Genomic DNA, 13804 nt, shown 5'->3' with positions numbered 1-13804 from the left:
AAATATCGCCCGTGGCATGCTATGGCAAAACACGTATTCCTCTACATGAGCGGAAATCAATATTGATTTTCCGCTCGTGAGGCAGAAATCGCAGCATTCTGCGATTCTGTGCGGATTCCCACCCGCGGCCCTTCCGCAATCATCATTGCGGAAATGTTGCGGGACCCCGCGTCATAGCCTGGCGACGGTGCGGCATAATCTGTACTGAGCATGTGCGTGACAGCTGGCACATCCGCAGCATAGACTGCTGACAGGTACGCAGGGGTCACTGGCAGGGAACAGGGTTGGATTTCGCTGCGGAATCCGACTCGTGCGGGTGCTGGCGACCTAATTCCAAAAAGTATATTTTCCGCTGAGCCAAAGCTGCGCATCACTAAAAGAACACTGCGCCCCCAGTGAAGCATAGTGGAGGCAGTATTATGCTTTAGGGCTTTTTTTGTGCTGCTGTAACTGGGGCTTTAGTCAAGGTGGAGGGATTTAAGAACCGCTCTAAATATTAGTCCAATTTTGGCATAAAACCCTCAGGCCTCTGCTAAAAGATGAAGATGAAGAGGAATTTCACTTTTCAGCATGACTACTACCTAAAGCAGATCTCCAAACCAACAAAATAATGGCTTCATCAGAATAACATCAAATTTTTGGAATGGCCCAGCCAGAGAACCACAGTCCAGACCTGAATCCAATTCAAAATCTGTGGGTAAACCTGAAGAAGGCGTTACACATGAGATGCCCTCACAATCTAACAGATTTGGAGAGTTTTTGCAAGGAAAAGTGGGCAAAGATTGCCAAATCAAGATGAGCCATGCTGATAGAGTGTGGTTAGGTTGTGAGAAAGGCCGTTTAACGGCCGCACCGCATCTGGCGGTTTTATCTGTGTGTCCCACTATGTCATAGAAAAAATCTTTTGCACTGAGAAATCTGTCATTGTCATGCGAATAGACACCTACCCAGAAAGACTGAATGCTGTCATGAAGTCATAGGGCACATAATCCTAGCTTTAGGGTGCGCATATTTATGCAACCACATTATTTTAGGGCTTTTTTTCTACCCTAAAAGATTTCAATTTGTTTTTTAATGGAATTGTATTATTGGCGATAATAATAACGGGTCACATTGAAGCTGGAAATAAATCTGAATTGATTCATTTTTGTCGAATTTTTTAACCTGACAAAAACATTGCATTTTAACAGGGGTGTGTAGACTTTTTATATCTACTGTAAGTTTACCCCTCTTACATGCTTATGTAGGAGCATGTGGGTCATTATTGACCAGTGGCGGATGAGCAAATTCACTGGATCCAGCGTAAAGTCCTTCCCCAAGTCAATCATATTCGGTTTAACGATCATCTTTATTATCTGGACCAAATTGACATTTAACTAACAAAGTGAATGTTGTTACTTTTTGGTCACAGTCCTAAATATCCCCATTCTGTTCCATTTTTGGAGCAGATAAACTAAATTAAACGTCTCCAGTAATTTTCCCCCTTACTTTCAATTGAGTTTCACAAAAAAAACAAAGGATTGTTTTCAGTTTACTTCTGTTTCGTTAGATTTCTGTTTTTTTTTACATGAGCATATAGTGCTGCCGAGAGACGGAAATGTGTCAGCAAGCCCTGCGAAGTTGTGAATGACCCATATATGCTAACAATACTCAAAAAGCTCTACCGTTACTAACACATGAAACCACTTAAAATGAATTCATTACAATATATTTTCACATTTGTATCAATATTAAACAGAAAGACACAAGAAAGAATATTTTAAAAGTTCAAAAACAACCTCTTACCACAGATGGACCAGTCATGGTCCCCAGCTTCTTAAACGCTCCCCTGATTCCCGGGCCTGATGCTCTTTGCGTGCTCTTAGTTCTTGCACAGCTTTTCTGTTTTGGAAGCCCACTAAGGCCAGGGTGATTTCTGCGTTCCACCGGCTGCGTTCCCTGCAGCGAAAATCTATCTCCTGTCCTTCCATGGTAACCAAGGTAAAGTAGACACGTTCCCCTTTCCTCTCCACACACTCTAACTTGGCTAAAGAATCGAATCGCAGAATTTTGGCCTTGCCCTTCTTTCGAGAGTCTGTATACAAATGTAGACCATCAGCTGTCAGAACACATCTTCGTTTTTTCCAGAGTTGAAGGAAACTGTCGCTCCTCTTTTCAAGATCCCCTTCCTTAATGGCTACAGGCGATGCCATGATGAACTTGCTCACTACCGTAGGAACTAATTTTGAGTAGTCTTTATTATCGCTGGCGAAATTCAGGATGGATGTTTAGTTTTAGGCCTTCAAATGGATATCTCTCTCGCCCATAACTTAGTCAGATCTAGTTATGTCTACATATTTACAGAACTTGTATCTTGCTGTGGTTGAGCAGTAGGTTTTCTCTTCTAGTGAAGAACTTCTTTAGGGATGGATAGCTGATTTTTGCAGACTTCCATAGGAATATAAACTCCACTGCAGATAATAGCACGGCTTTTAATCCTTCTTCGCGTAAGAGGGTGGTAGACTGCATGCAAAGTCTTCCAATGATAATGTCACGGGGCAGGAGCAGCGTGACAGCTTGGAACTGCTGGGAATATGATATCCAGCTCTTCTTTAGGTGAATAGAGCAGTGCAAACTAAGGAACTGTTTGCAGAGGGAGACAGCTTTGTGCTTGTAGGATGGATCTATGACTCTCCTCCTCATTCATGCCCCAGGCTTCTGGGTGGGACTGAATGCTCAATAGGTAGACGCTGTAAGTTCTTCCTAGTCACTCACACAAATGCAGCTGCAAGGAACATTGCTCAGCCTAATGGGATGACTGTAGTTATTCACTGACTGTGAGCTGTAGTTGGCTCCTCCTCACTGGAAGGCAACTAGCTAAACACACTGCAGATAAATACAGAGTGCATTAATTGCATGCTGTTGACAGACAGACTGAGCACACAATAGTGAAATTGGTCAATGTTCAATCAGTTCTAAAGTGGAAGGGATGACAAAGTAGCAGAAATGGAGCACGGGGTCTAAAGAGACAAAATTCTTCTTAATGACTTTGTGCATCAGGATTAACATGAGTAGCTGGATACAATCATGCCCCTACAAACCTTTATTGGAGTTCTTGTAAGATGAAACAATCCATCTCCGGTACTAATCTTGTGATTGCTGTTTTAACCCCTGAAGAATGCTGTATTTTTTCCCCCTTTCTTAAATTCCAAAAGCCATAACTATTTTGTTCTTCTATTGATGCAGCTATATAAAAGCTTCTTTTTTTTTTGCACGACAGATTGTATTGTATGACGTCAGCAGAAATCACCTGACAGCTACAGCCAAAGCTGCGGCTTCACTGGCTCTCCCAGCATCAGTGCTCACATTTTAGGTACTATGATGCCAGAAGTTCAGAATGGGGATGCTGCAGCCTCTGATTGGCTGCAGCAGTCAGATGACTCTTACGGATGTCATCTTTCGCAACAATTGCCGGCAGGATGGCAGGGTAACAGCACTGGATTTCTGTGGCAGAGAACAGGTAAGTAAAGCTCTTTATGTTATCTTAAGACAATCGGAGCTAATGCTGCAATGTTGTCCGGATACCGGACAAGTCCTTTAATATTCATATATTTACTGCTCAGTCTAACCCCACCCCATGCCATTGATTGACAAGTCTGAGTGACCTGTCAATTGCCAGCAGAAAGTGGGGGAGGGTGTAATGAGTGGTAAATATATACATATTAATGAGCCACACCAAACTCATCTCTGCTGCTAGCAGCAAATATTTAAAAATGCAAGACCGATCACCATTAGGGACCTGACAGGTTCTCTCTAAATTATAAAATTGTGACAAACTTCAGCCACCACTAGAGGGAGCTTACACAGTGACTCCTGCAAAACAATCAGTGTTACTGGGGCTCTGGCAATGCAAGACCCCACCAGTGCTGAAAACAAAGGGATGTTAGACTCCACTTACTTATTTTTATTATTCATTTTCTTAATATTCTGAAAAGGATTAAATAAAGATACATCGACCTGTCCTTGTGAAGAGCGCTGTAATGTCAGGTCTTATTTTACAAGGGCGTAGGATATTAGAGAGCATCTTAAGTTCCTTCTATGGTTAACCTGCTAAAAATAATAGATTTGTTCCCCAGGCTTCCCACATAATCCCACATCAAAGAGCTGAATAGTTTATTTAAAGGAACCACTTCATTTCCAGTGACATTTAGTAATTTACCACCTACATGGAAATTATTTTCATGTTTTAGCCTACAACATAACATGTTTCAAGCCCAGAAGACTTGCAGAGAAGCAAGTTGTGTCACCACAAGAAGAGTTTAAATATTTACCAATGTTCCACCTATGATGTCTTAATTAACCAGCCATCGAGAACAAAGAAGTAGATGTTCAGTAGATGTTAATAGTCTGTCTTGTTTGCAGGGGCGTAACTATAATGGGTGCTAAAAATGCGATCGCACCCAGACCTGGAGCACAAGGGGGCCCTTAAGGACTCTTCCATATAAGAAGACTAGTACTATGAATAAAGCATTACAATTGGATGGGCCTGTTACAGATTTTGCATTGGGGCCCAACGGCTTAAGCTTAACAAATTATGCCCATGTTCCTGTGACCCAGAGACCAGGAGAGCCTGGAATTATTTTGAGCTTTGATGCCCAGGAAGAATGTACCTAGCCTAAACTCAATAACTCCCCCCCCCCCCCCCCCATCCCTTCCAGAGCTTCATACATAACCATTGACTGGTTTCTGTCCATTTGCTGTCCACAAATGGCATAACAAACTCTGGAATTATCAGGTAATAAAAATAATCATCTTTATTTATATAGTGCATATATATTATGCAGCGCTTTTACATCATATGATATCATGGGTTCTGTCTCCATTGGGCTTGCAAGTTTTAATTTCACCTATTAGGGTCTTTTTGGAGTGTGGAAGGAAACTGGAGTACCCCATGAAAACCTATGCATACACCAGTGCTTGTGAAGACACAGCCAACATAGTGGATTCATCCCTTTGGAGTGCTGAGCCTTCCACCCATGAGTGAGCCCAGTCATGTTTGGACTAAGTAGACCAAACATCATTTACCATGCACAGACAAGACAGAGACTGTATCCTTTCAGGCAGTAAGCTCTGGTTAAAACACTGTCATGGGTGGACACTTGTTGCAAGTGGTGGTATTAAGACGCAGATTCAGGATATGATGCAGCAGAAGGAGTTACATAATATGCAATATTTATTTACCAACAAAGCAATGAAAGTGAGCAGGATTATAATAACAAGTAAAGAATTTAACTTTTACCATAGATTTACCTGTCACTAGCTACGGCTACCTAAATCCAAGGATTCTTAATACCTTATGCACAATGTAGAATAATACAGTAAGAATGTTAGAAGTAATACTGGACTAAGAATGGTCCTGTAGAACAGAAATATAAATCACACATCTTACTACACAGTTCCTCTTTAATAAAGGCTAACACTTTGCTACTATCCAGTTAGTCTTTTATAATTACAGTGTTCGAACACCTTTCAAAAGTGTCTCTGTTATGAAGCATCACCCTCTTGTATCCTTTCTCAGTCCGTATCTGCAAGCAATGCACTTTGTTGAACATTCCAATTCCTTTGATGTAGCAATTTCCAGTGCAACAGGTCTGTTGAATATTAACCATGTCCCTAACGGTGTGCACATCTAGTGTTCCCTAACAAGACCGGCCTCACTTACAGTTTGGGCTATCATGTTCAGAGTTGACAAGTGCTATTACTTTCTGGCACATCCATGTGCCACAATCCTCTGCCATGCACCTCATTCTGCTGCACAGACAGTCTTCTCTCTCACTTAAAGGGGTTGTCCGGCCATAAACATTAGGTCTCATTACTTCTGTTTGCCCATTTCCATGCACTTTGTAATATACATTGTGCATGGAAAATGAAGCAAACAGAAGTTTTGGACTTCAATGGGGAGAGCCGAGACGGGGGCGGGGCTAATTCTCGGACCTTAGCCCCGCCCCATCCCGCCTCTCCTCATTGAAAATAGTGCAGAGGGGCGGAAAGGAGGCAGAGAGGGGGCGGGAGCTCAGTTCCTGCTCTGAGGCTCTTCCATCCTCCCCCCCCCCCCTGCACACAAGAAGATCGTATATCGGTCCCGGCTGCAGAGAGAAGAACTGCGCATGCGCGGATGAGAAGGGGCTCATTCCCGCGCCGACAAGAGCTGCTGCGGCCCGACAAGAAGAAGAGAAGATTCTTGTGGTAACCAGGGACGACGGAGGAGCAACACAGGGGGGGGCATCCCTTCAGGTAAGTCCAAAACTTCTGTTTGCTTCATTTTCCATGCACAATGTATATTACAAAGTGCATGGAAATGGGCAAACAGAAGTAATGAGACCTAATGTTTATGGCCGGACAACCCCTTTAACCCCTTTACACTGTCTGATAGGGGGATGGCATTTAGCATGACAGTAAAAATGGGGTGGGGGTGAACATAACACTGCTGACACTCCCTTACACACTAGGTCCATGTATTAAGTGTTTGGGACTGTATCTGTGAGTTTATGTCTGAAGTCTATTGCCCTCCTTTGAAGTGAAGAATGTAACTGCAGTATGTATGTTTAGTAAAGTTTTTGTTTTGCTGCAAAAAAGCAGTATTTTGCCTCCATCTGTCCACTGCTGTGCCTTCATCCATCATCTATATTTTACAGCCCTACTATTAAATTACTTAAAAGGAATCTGCTACCTCCCTACCGCACTATAAACTATTTTATGGTGCTGTTAGGCAAGGTGACTGGGAGCTGAGTGATGTATTTTTTATACTCACCCGCTCCATAGTTCCCGCACTGTCGCCTGCCGAAGATTGCATGCTTTACGAAAATCTGGCTATATTCAGATTGCCATGGCCATGCTCTCCCATAGACTTGCATAGAAGAGTACGCGCACGGCAGTCTGAAAAGAGTCACATTTCTGTGAGCTGCACGGTGTTCACCAGATTACAGCGTGGGAACCAGGGAGTGGGTCAGTATAAAAAAAAACATCACCCAGCTCAGTCACCTTGCCTAAAAGCACCATGATTATAGGCCCATTTACACGCAAAGATGATTGCTCAAAATCTGTTCAAAAGATAAGGGGATTGACAGTTTTAGCAATTGTTTTGCATAAGCTGCTAATGGGCACTGATTACCATTAGCAGCTTATTACCTTCATTTGCATGTAAATGAGCCTCCCTGAGCTGTATGCAGAAAACAGTAGGTGGTCTGTTCTCCGCATACAGCTCCTTTATTTTGCCGCAGGGCTGCAAGCTGAATACAATGTAATGAGCAGCTCCCGTGAAGAACACAGCGTGCGGTCCATGCTATCAGCTTTCTGGCCGAGCGATGAATTTTATGCTCACCTAAATATCATTGTTCCGTTGAAAAGTAAACGATGGTAGCATTTACACACAACGATTGTCACTCAAATGACATCGTTTGAGTGAATTTTGAGCGATAATCGTTGCATGTAAATAGGCCTTTAGTTTATAGTGCTGTAGGGAAGTGATAGGCTCCCTGTAATGTATGATGCATTTAGTCCCTATGGTTTGGTATTATTTGCTTAATATGGTGTTAATGTTATACTGAGTGTTGCTTATAATTAGACCTTGTATAGTATGATTATGTATGAGCGTGCATCAAATTAGGGGATCCTAACAGAAAGTACGACACCGGGCATCATCCAGTATAAGGCCAACGGAAAGAAAACCACTGTCCACCAATTCTGGAAATTAATGGAAACCTTTTGGTCTCCATCTCAGCAACTGTCTATAATAGCCCAGATAGTTTCCGTCCAGCAGAAAAAAGGACACCTTGACGGGACCCCTGGATGGAGCAAAAATCAAGAGATCTGAATGGAACCTTAGAAAATATGATTACAATGCTCTCTAGTAATCTTTTAAGTTGGTAAGAATTGTAGTACAAGGCGATTACTCCAGATTACTCCTGCAGCCCACTGGGTTTTGCTTGCATTCCTGTGAATTGAAGCGGCTGAATTGACTTAACAAGAATGGGTGAGCTGACGTCTTTCTATTTGATATATTGACTATAGTACAAGGTGATTAGTTTCACTGGTCTCTTTCATTATCAACATTTGGGAACAAAAGTGGTGTCTCTGTACTGCACATAGCAGCAGGCTCAGACAATGCCGCGCCTGGAAACAGGATTACTGTGGATAGAAGCTCCTACACATCTGGCACAGCACTTTCAGACATTAATCTCCTCAGTTTAAAGGGAAACAATTATTAAACATTTTACAATCCTATTTTATATCTTAACACAGTCGTAAAGAGAAAACTATGTTAATCCAAATTGCATTTAAACACCAGCTTGTACTGCATCTGCTACCTACGTCTATGACAGAGTCTGACATTTAATGTGTTAGGCTAGTACTCATAATAAAGTAACCCATCATTTCTCAAAGAACCATGTATCACGTCCTAATAAGGGTTAGAAAAATGTATCTGATTTTTTTTCCAAAAATAGCGCCACACTGGTTCATGGGTTGTTTCAGGTATTGCAGCATACCACTAGTGAAGTGAATGGGATTGACATGCTGCTTTTTTTTTTAAGAAAACAGCCAAGTTTTTCTAATGTTCTACGACTGATTAAAAAGTTCTATTCAGCTGTTTTGGGGTTATGTAAGTTTTCTACACATCCAATCGAATCTGGATGACAAGCACTCATAGCTATGACATTGAATTATAAATCAGCGTTATGTTGGAATATAATGTCTGCCATTACCAGGGCTGCTTTAACAGTAAAGCTAATAGTGCAGCTGTACAAATGCCACCCCCAGGATATCATGTGATGATGATATCATGTCTGACAAACCATCCGTAGTCCAATCAGTGGCCTGCTAACCTTAACCCTTTCCAATCCACTGTCTGACGTCTGAAGACATTCTGATTGAAGGCTGTACAGCTCCAATGTCAGAAGATGTCCGGCAGGGTATTCTTACTGTAGATTACTGGCCGCTCTGTTGTCGGGGGGCCTCTCCAGCATGTCACATACCGCAGTACTGGCTCTAGCCAGCAGATGGCGCCATTGTATAATGGCAGAAAGAGAAAGCCCCCTAGGAAACCCTAAATCCAAAATTGGATTGCAATGGGTTAAAGAACTTAACATTTCTTCTCCGGACAATCATTCTTCCAGATGTCCAAAAACAGTCTGAAGGGGGCTTCATCAGAGAAAATACTATACAGGGATTGGACTGCAGAGGACTGGGGTAAAGTTATTTTCTCTGATGAAGCCCCTTTCAGACTGTTTGGGACATTTGGAAGAATGATTGTCCAGAGAAGAAAAGATGAGCGTTACCATGAGTTCAGTTTCATGCCAACAGTAAAGTTTCCTGAGCCCATTTATGTGTTCGGTTGCTTTTAATCCAAGAGGGTGGGAGAGTTGGCTCACTCAAAATGATGCCTAAGAACACAGCCATGAATAAAGAATGGAATCTAAATGTCAGAGCAGCTTCTCCCAACCATCCAGGAGCAATTGAGTGATGAACAATGCTTTTTTTCCAGCATGATGGAGCACCGTGTCAAAGAGAAAAGTGATAACTAAGTGCCTTGGTGAACAAAGCATTGAAAGTTTGGGTCCATGACCTTCTCACTTCCACCAGATAAAGATATACAACAAAGTGGCATTACCAAGGGCAATAATAGACTGGATATAGCAAACAGGTATTTTTGCCTACACACACATTGAGCAAAACTTTATACCTTGGGTTGTTCTTCCTAATTTCTTACATCTTCCATAACAGATGATCCCGGAGGAATTCAGGGACAACCCCCTATTAATGCTGACATGGAAGGCATGTCGACAATGACGTAAGTCTACATCCTCACACCAAAAGTATTCAACATACACACTGCTGAAAAACCCAAATTTTCAATGTAATATACCTCATGGAAACATTTCGCCTATGGCATAGAGGAGGAATAATTAATATTGAATGCCTACTAAGTAAAGCACGCATAATATGATATCCTCTTCAGACTTGCAAGCTAAATACTCGAAAATTCCTATTACCTTTTCCCCATTCTACAAGCCGTAAACTATGTTGATAAAGTATTGACCAACATGTTTCCACAGGAATGGCTAAGGTTGAATTGTTTTCACATGCCACATCCCACTTGTATGCGAGGACACATGGCTAGATCCTATGAGTTCTTACATACCGCAATAGATTACACTAACACTCATGTAGCACTTTCAGGCTATGTTCACACGGAATCGATTCACTATGGAATGTCCGCCGGGAAATTTCTGCAGGCAGTTGATAAATTTTCTGCTCCGTGTAGACGAAAAATCACTAAAACTCATTCATTTAGTTGGGATTTCAAAATCACGTAACATATCCTTCAAATTAACCTCCTGTTAATTCTGGAGAGGTCCATGATAGGAGACCCACCAATCACCTGGATGTAAATGTAACCCTGAAGGTAAAATAGGTATTCCACGTGTCGGCATGTTCGCTTTGATATCTGAGGGAGACTTCTGTTGAGTCGGAATTGCACAAAAGGGGAGGAACGCAGGAAATCGCTCAGACATGATTAAGGTGTCAGCTAAGTTTGATGTTTGCTGTAAGGGTCATGTTGTGGGACCTCACGTTTCCTACCCCCTCCTTTCTTTTTAACGAATTTCCCTTTAGCAGGGTATGATGAATTATTATTGCCTATCTGGTTTCATTCTTAACCGTGGTGGGTGAATCATCTATACCATTACTGGGTACCCATCTTCTCAGAATATAGAAATGATTCCTCTCAGTTTCTTTGATCATTGTACTATGGTGTCTATCCACCATTTTGTTGCATATCAACAAAATTTACCCTGTCTGCGGTGAAAAAGTTAATAAAAAGAAGTTGCATTAAAGGGGTTCTGACACAAATAATGTTTTTATGCTTTAGCAGCCATTGTTCCCTGGTCTGCCTAATGGACCCAGGGAACCCATGGTTTAATGGCTGCTAAAGCATAAAAAGATAATACTTACCTTGTCTTCTGTTGTTGTTGACATCGGGGGGGGGAGGGGGGGTCATCTCCCAGCAGGCGCTGTTCCTCCTCTTCTGTCTGCACGAGCCGCGCCGCTCCGGGATCGCGCGCATGCGCAGTGGAGAGGTGCCCTCTGACAGGAGTCAGGACGGGCTGCATCTCCACTGCGCATGCACAGCTCTCCGGAGTTCAGCAGGACGGATGGGCCGCCCACAGCAAGCACTGCTTGTGACGTGCTTGCTGTGGGCGGTCCGTCCGTTCACCTCGGAAGTGCCTGACGGACGGACCAGAGCAGGAAGCGGTCTTTTTGACTGCTCCTGCTCTGCTTTAAAGGCACAGAAGAAGATGCCGGCTGGAGGGGACATGCCTGGCGATCGGGCCAGGCCAGGCAAGGTGAGTACAATTTTTTTTTTTATGTCAGAACCCCTTTAAAAAGCATATAGACCAAGTGTGATCACCTCTGGGTGCTATTTTGCAAGCTTTGCAGTACCAAAAAGGTTTTCACCTCTCAACATAGTAATTCTGGAGATCAGTAGTGACTATAGATGAGCGAGTATACTCGCTAAAGGCAATTGTTCGAGCGAGCATTGCCTTTAGCGAGTATCTCCCCCGCTCGAGACTGCAGGTTCGGGTGCCGGCAGCGGGCACGGAGCTGCGGGGGAGAGCGGGGCGGAACGGAGGGGAGATCTCTCTCTCCCTCTCTCCCCCCCCGCTCCCTCCTGCTGACAGCCGCTACTCACCGCTCCCCCACGCTGGCACCCGAACCTGCAGTCTCGAGCGGGGGAGATACTCGCTAAAGGCAATGCTCGCTCGAACAATTGCCTTTAGCGAGTATACTCGCTCATCTCTAGTAGTGACCAGAAACCACAGACTTCACTAATGTCACCTTCTCACGTGTATCTATGACATATCAGTTGCACTGGATTTCTCCTTTAAGTGTATATACAGAGGCATGCCTGCTATTTATTTCAATCACAAGATCAATTCAACTGTTCAGGTTCCGCCCTGTAAGTAATATTGGCATAGCATGCCATGTAAGGCTGCGCCCAATTTTTCTTGTATCCACTTCTCTCTCCTTTCTATCTTACTTCCGTCTTATTGTCAGTTTTGGCACTGGGTAACTGTTTAGTTTTGTTCTACCCAGTGAATGAGGCTATCATGTGACTGCGGTTTAATGAATGGGGATTTACAGCAGCTAGGATTCTGTACAAGTGAGTTAGTGCCAGCCAGTGACAAGCATTGGAAGGCCCAGAAACAGGCCGCTGATTGGCGCAGGGGTAACCTGCGGTCTGCCCAGAGGGGCGGTGGCGGTATTTTATTTCATACCATTCACCTTTCCTGAGACAATGTGAATGTTATCTGAAAACCTCAAAGGCTTGTGAACAACTCCCTGATTACGTATTAGTCATGCACCAAGAGTAGATTGTGTTTCTGTGGACGCAGTAACCAGCTGTTGTATGTCTCTCCTCTGGAGAGTAAACCCGGTGTGGTGCCAGCTCTCAGGATTTCCTGAAAATACGGGCATATTCACATGGGTATATGTGAGTTGCAAATGTGGGCGCAACTCTCTTACGACAGCACACGGCTACACATCCATGTGCTATCTGATACCCGTGAGCTGTGGACATTGCGTGTCCTATTCTGGTCCATGTGGAAAAATGCCTGTGTGAATAGCCTAATTGGCTATAATGGGTCTGAGCGCTGTCTGTGAAATACACGGACAGCACATGGATGGGAAATATGCCCGTGTGAATAGGACCTAAGTAGAATTTCTTTAGGCCATACACATTAGATACCGTGTTTCCCCAAAAATAAGACCCTGTCTTATATTAACTTTTGCCCCAAAAGAGATGCTAGGTCTTATTTTCAGGGGATGTCTTATTATACTTACCTAGCAGGTTCGGTTCAGGTCCCTCCCGGTGCTCTCCAGAGATCCAATGCGTTCTTGCAGTCCTTGGCTGCCCACAGAAGATCACTTCCTGGTTACAGGATTCATAAATCCCGCTTCCACGAAGCGATGGCTCCGATAGGCTGAGCAGCGCTTGAAAACCAATCAATGCAGCGGTCGATGAACCAATGCGAAGGCTGAGATTGGTTCTTCGACCGCTGCTCAGCCAATCAATGCAGCGCTTGATGAACCAATCACACTCATTGCATTGTGGAGGCAGAATTTAGGAATTTGCAGAGCCAAGGCATTGAATGGTCAATTCATAAATCCTGCCTCCGGAGAGCAGCAAGAGGGACCTGGACTGAGCCTGCTAGGTAATGTATTCCTTTTTTTAATGTAATGTAACTAGGGCTACTTATTTTCATTGTAGAGCTTATAATTCAAGCCTACCTCAAAATTCTGAAAAATCGGGGTAGGGCTTATTTTCAGGTTAGGTCTTATTTCCAGCAAAACAAGGTAGAAGTAAGCTGATAGTTTAACAGCCATTGAACAAATGATTATCTGGTGAGCAATCATTTTGCTCATGCAAAAACACATCTTAGTCCACAATGGCTGCTACAGTAGTTCAAAATGGTGTTTCTTAAAGACACTTGGACGGGGGGTCAATTTTTGGTCTTTGAAATGGGCCTTTTCTCTCTTAGGTACACAACTGTTAGCATGTAAAGCATTAAAGGGGTTGTCCCGCGCCGAAACGTTTTTTTTTTTTTTCAATAGCCCCCCCGTTCGGCGCGAGACAAACCCGATGCATGTGTTGAAAAAAAAAACCGGATAGTACTTACCCGAATCCCCGCACTCCGGTGACTTCTTACTTACCTTGCGAAGATGGCCGCCGGGATCTTCACCCTCGGTGGACCGCAGGTCTTCTGTG

At 43.4% G+C, this 13804-nt stretch overlaps 1 protein-coding gene across 1 annotated transcript; it reads right to left on the bottom strand.

Annotated features, from left to right (window-relative positions):
• Positions 1-1799: 1799 nt before the first annotated feature.
• On the bottom strand, positions 1800-2192 carry LOC136571731 (pleckstrin homology-like domain family A member 2). Its single transcript, XM_066572365.1, has one exon. The coding sequence runs from the start codon at positions 2190-2192 to the stop codon at positions 1800-1802; it is 393 nt and encodes a 130-aa protein (XP_066428462.1).
• Positions 2193-13804: the final 11612 nt, after the last annotated feature.

The sequence above is a fragment of the Eleutherodactylus coqui genome, chromosome 6, assembly GCF_035609145.1.
Source record: "Eleutherodactylus coqui strain aEleCoq1 chromosome 6, aEleCoq1.hap1, whole genome shotgun sequence".
Classification (NCBI taxonomy): domain Eukaryota; kingdom Metazoa; phylum Chordata; class Amphibia; order Anura; family Eleutherodactylidae; genus Eleutherodactylus; species Eleutherodactylus coqui.
The sequence above is the reverse complement of the archived record's forward strand: the minus strand, read 5'-3'. Positions and strand labels throughout refer to the sequence as shown.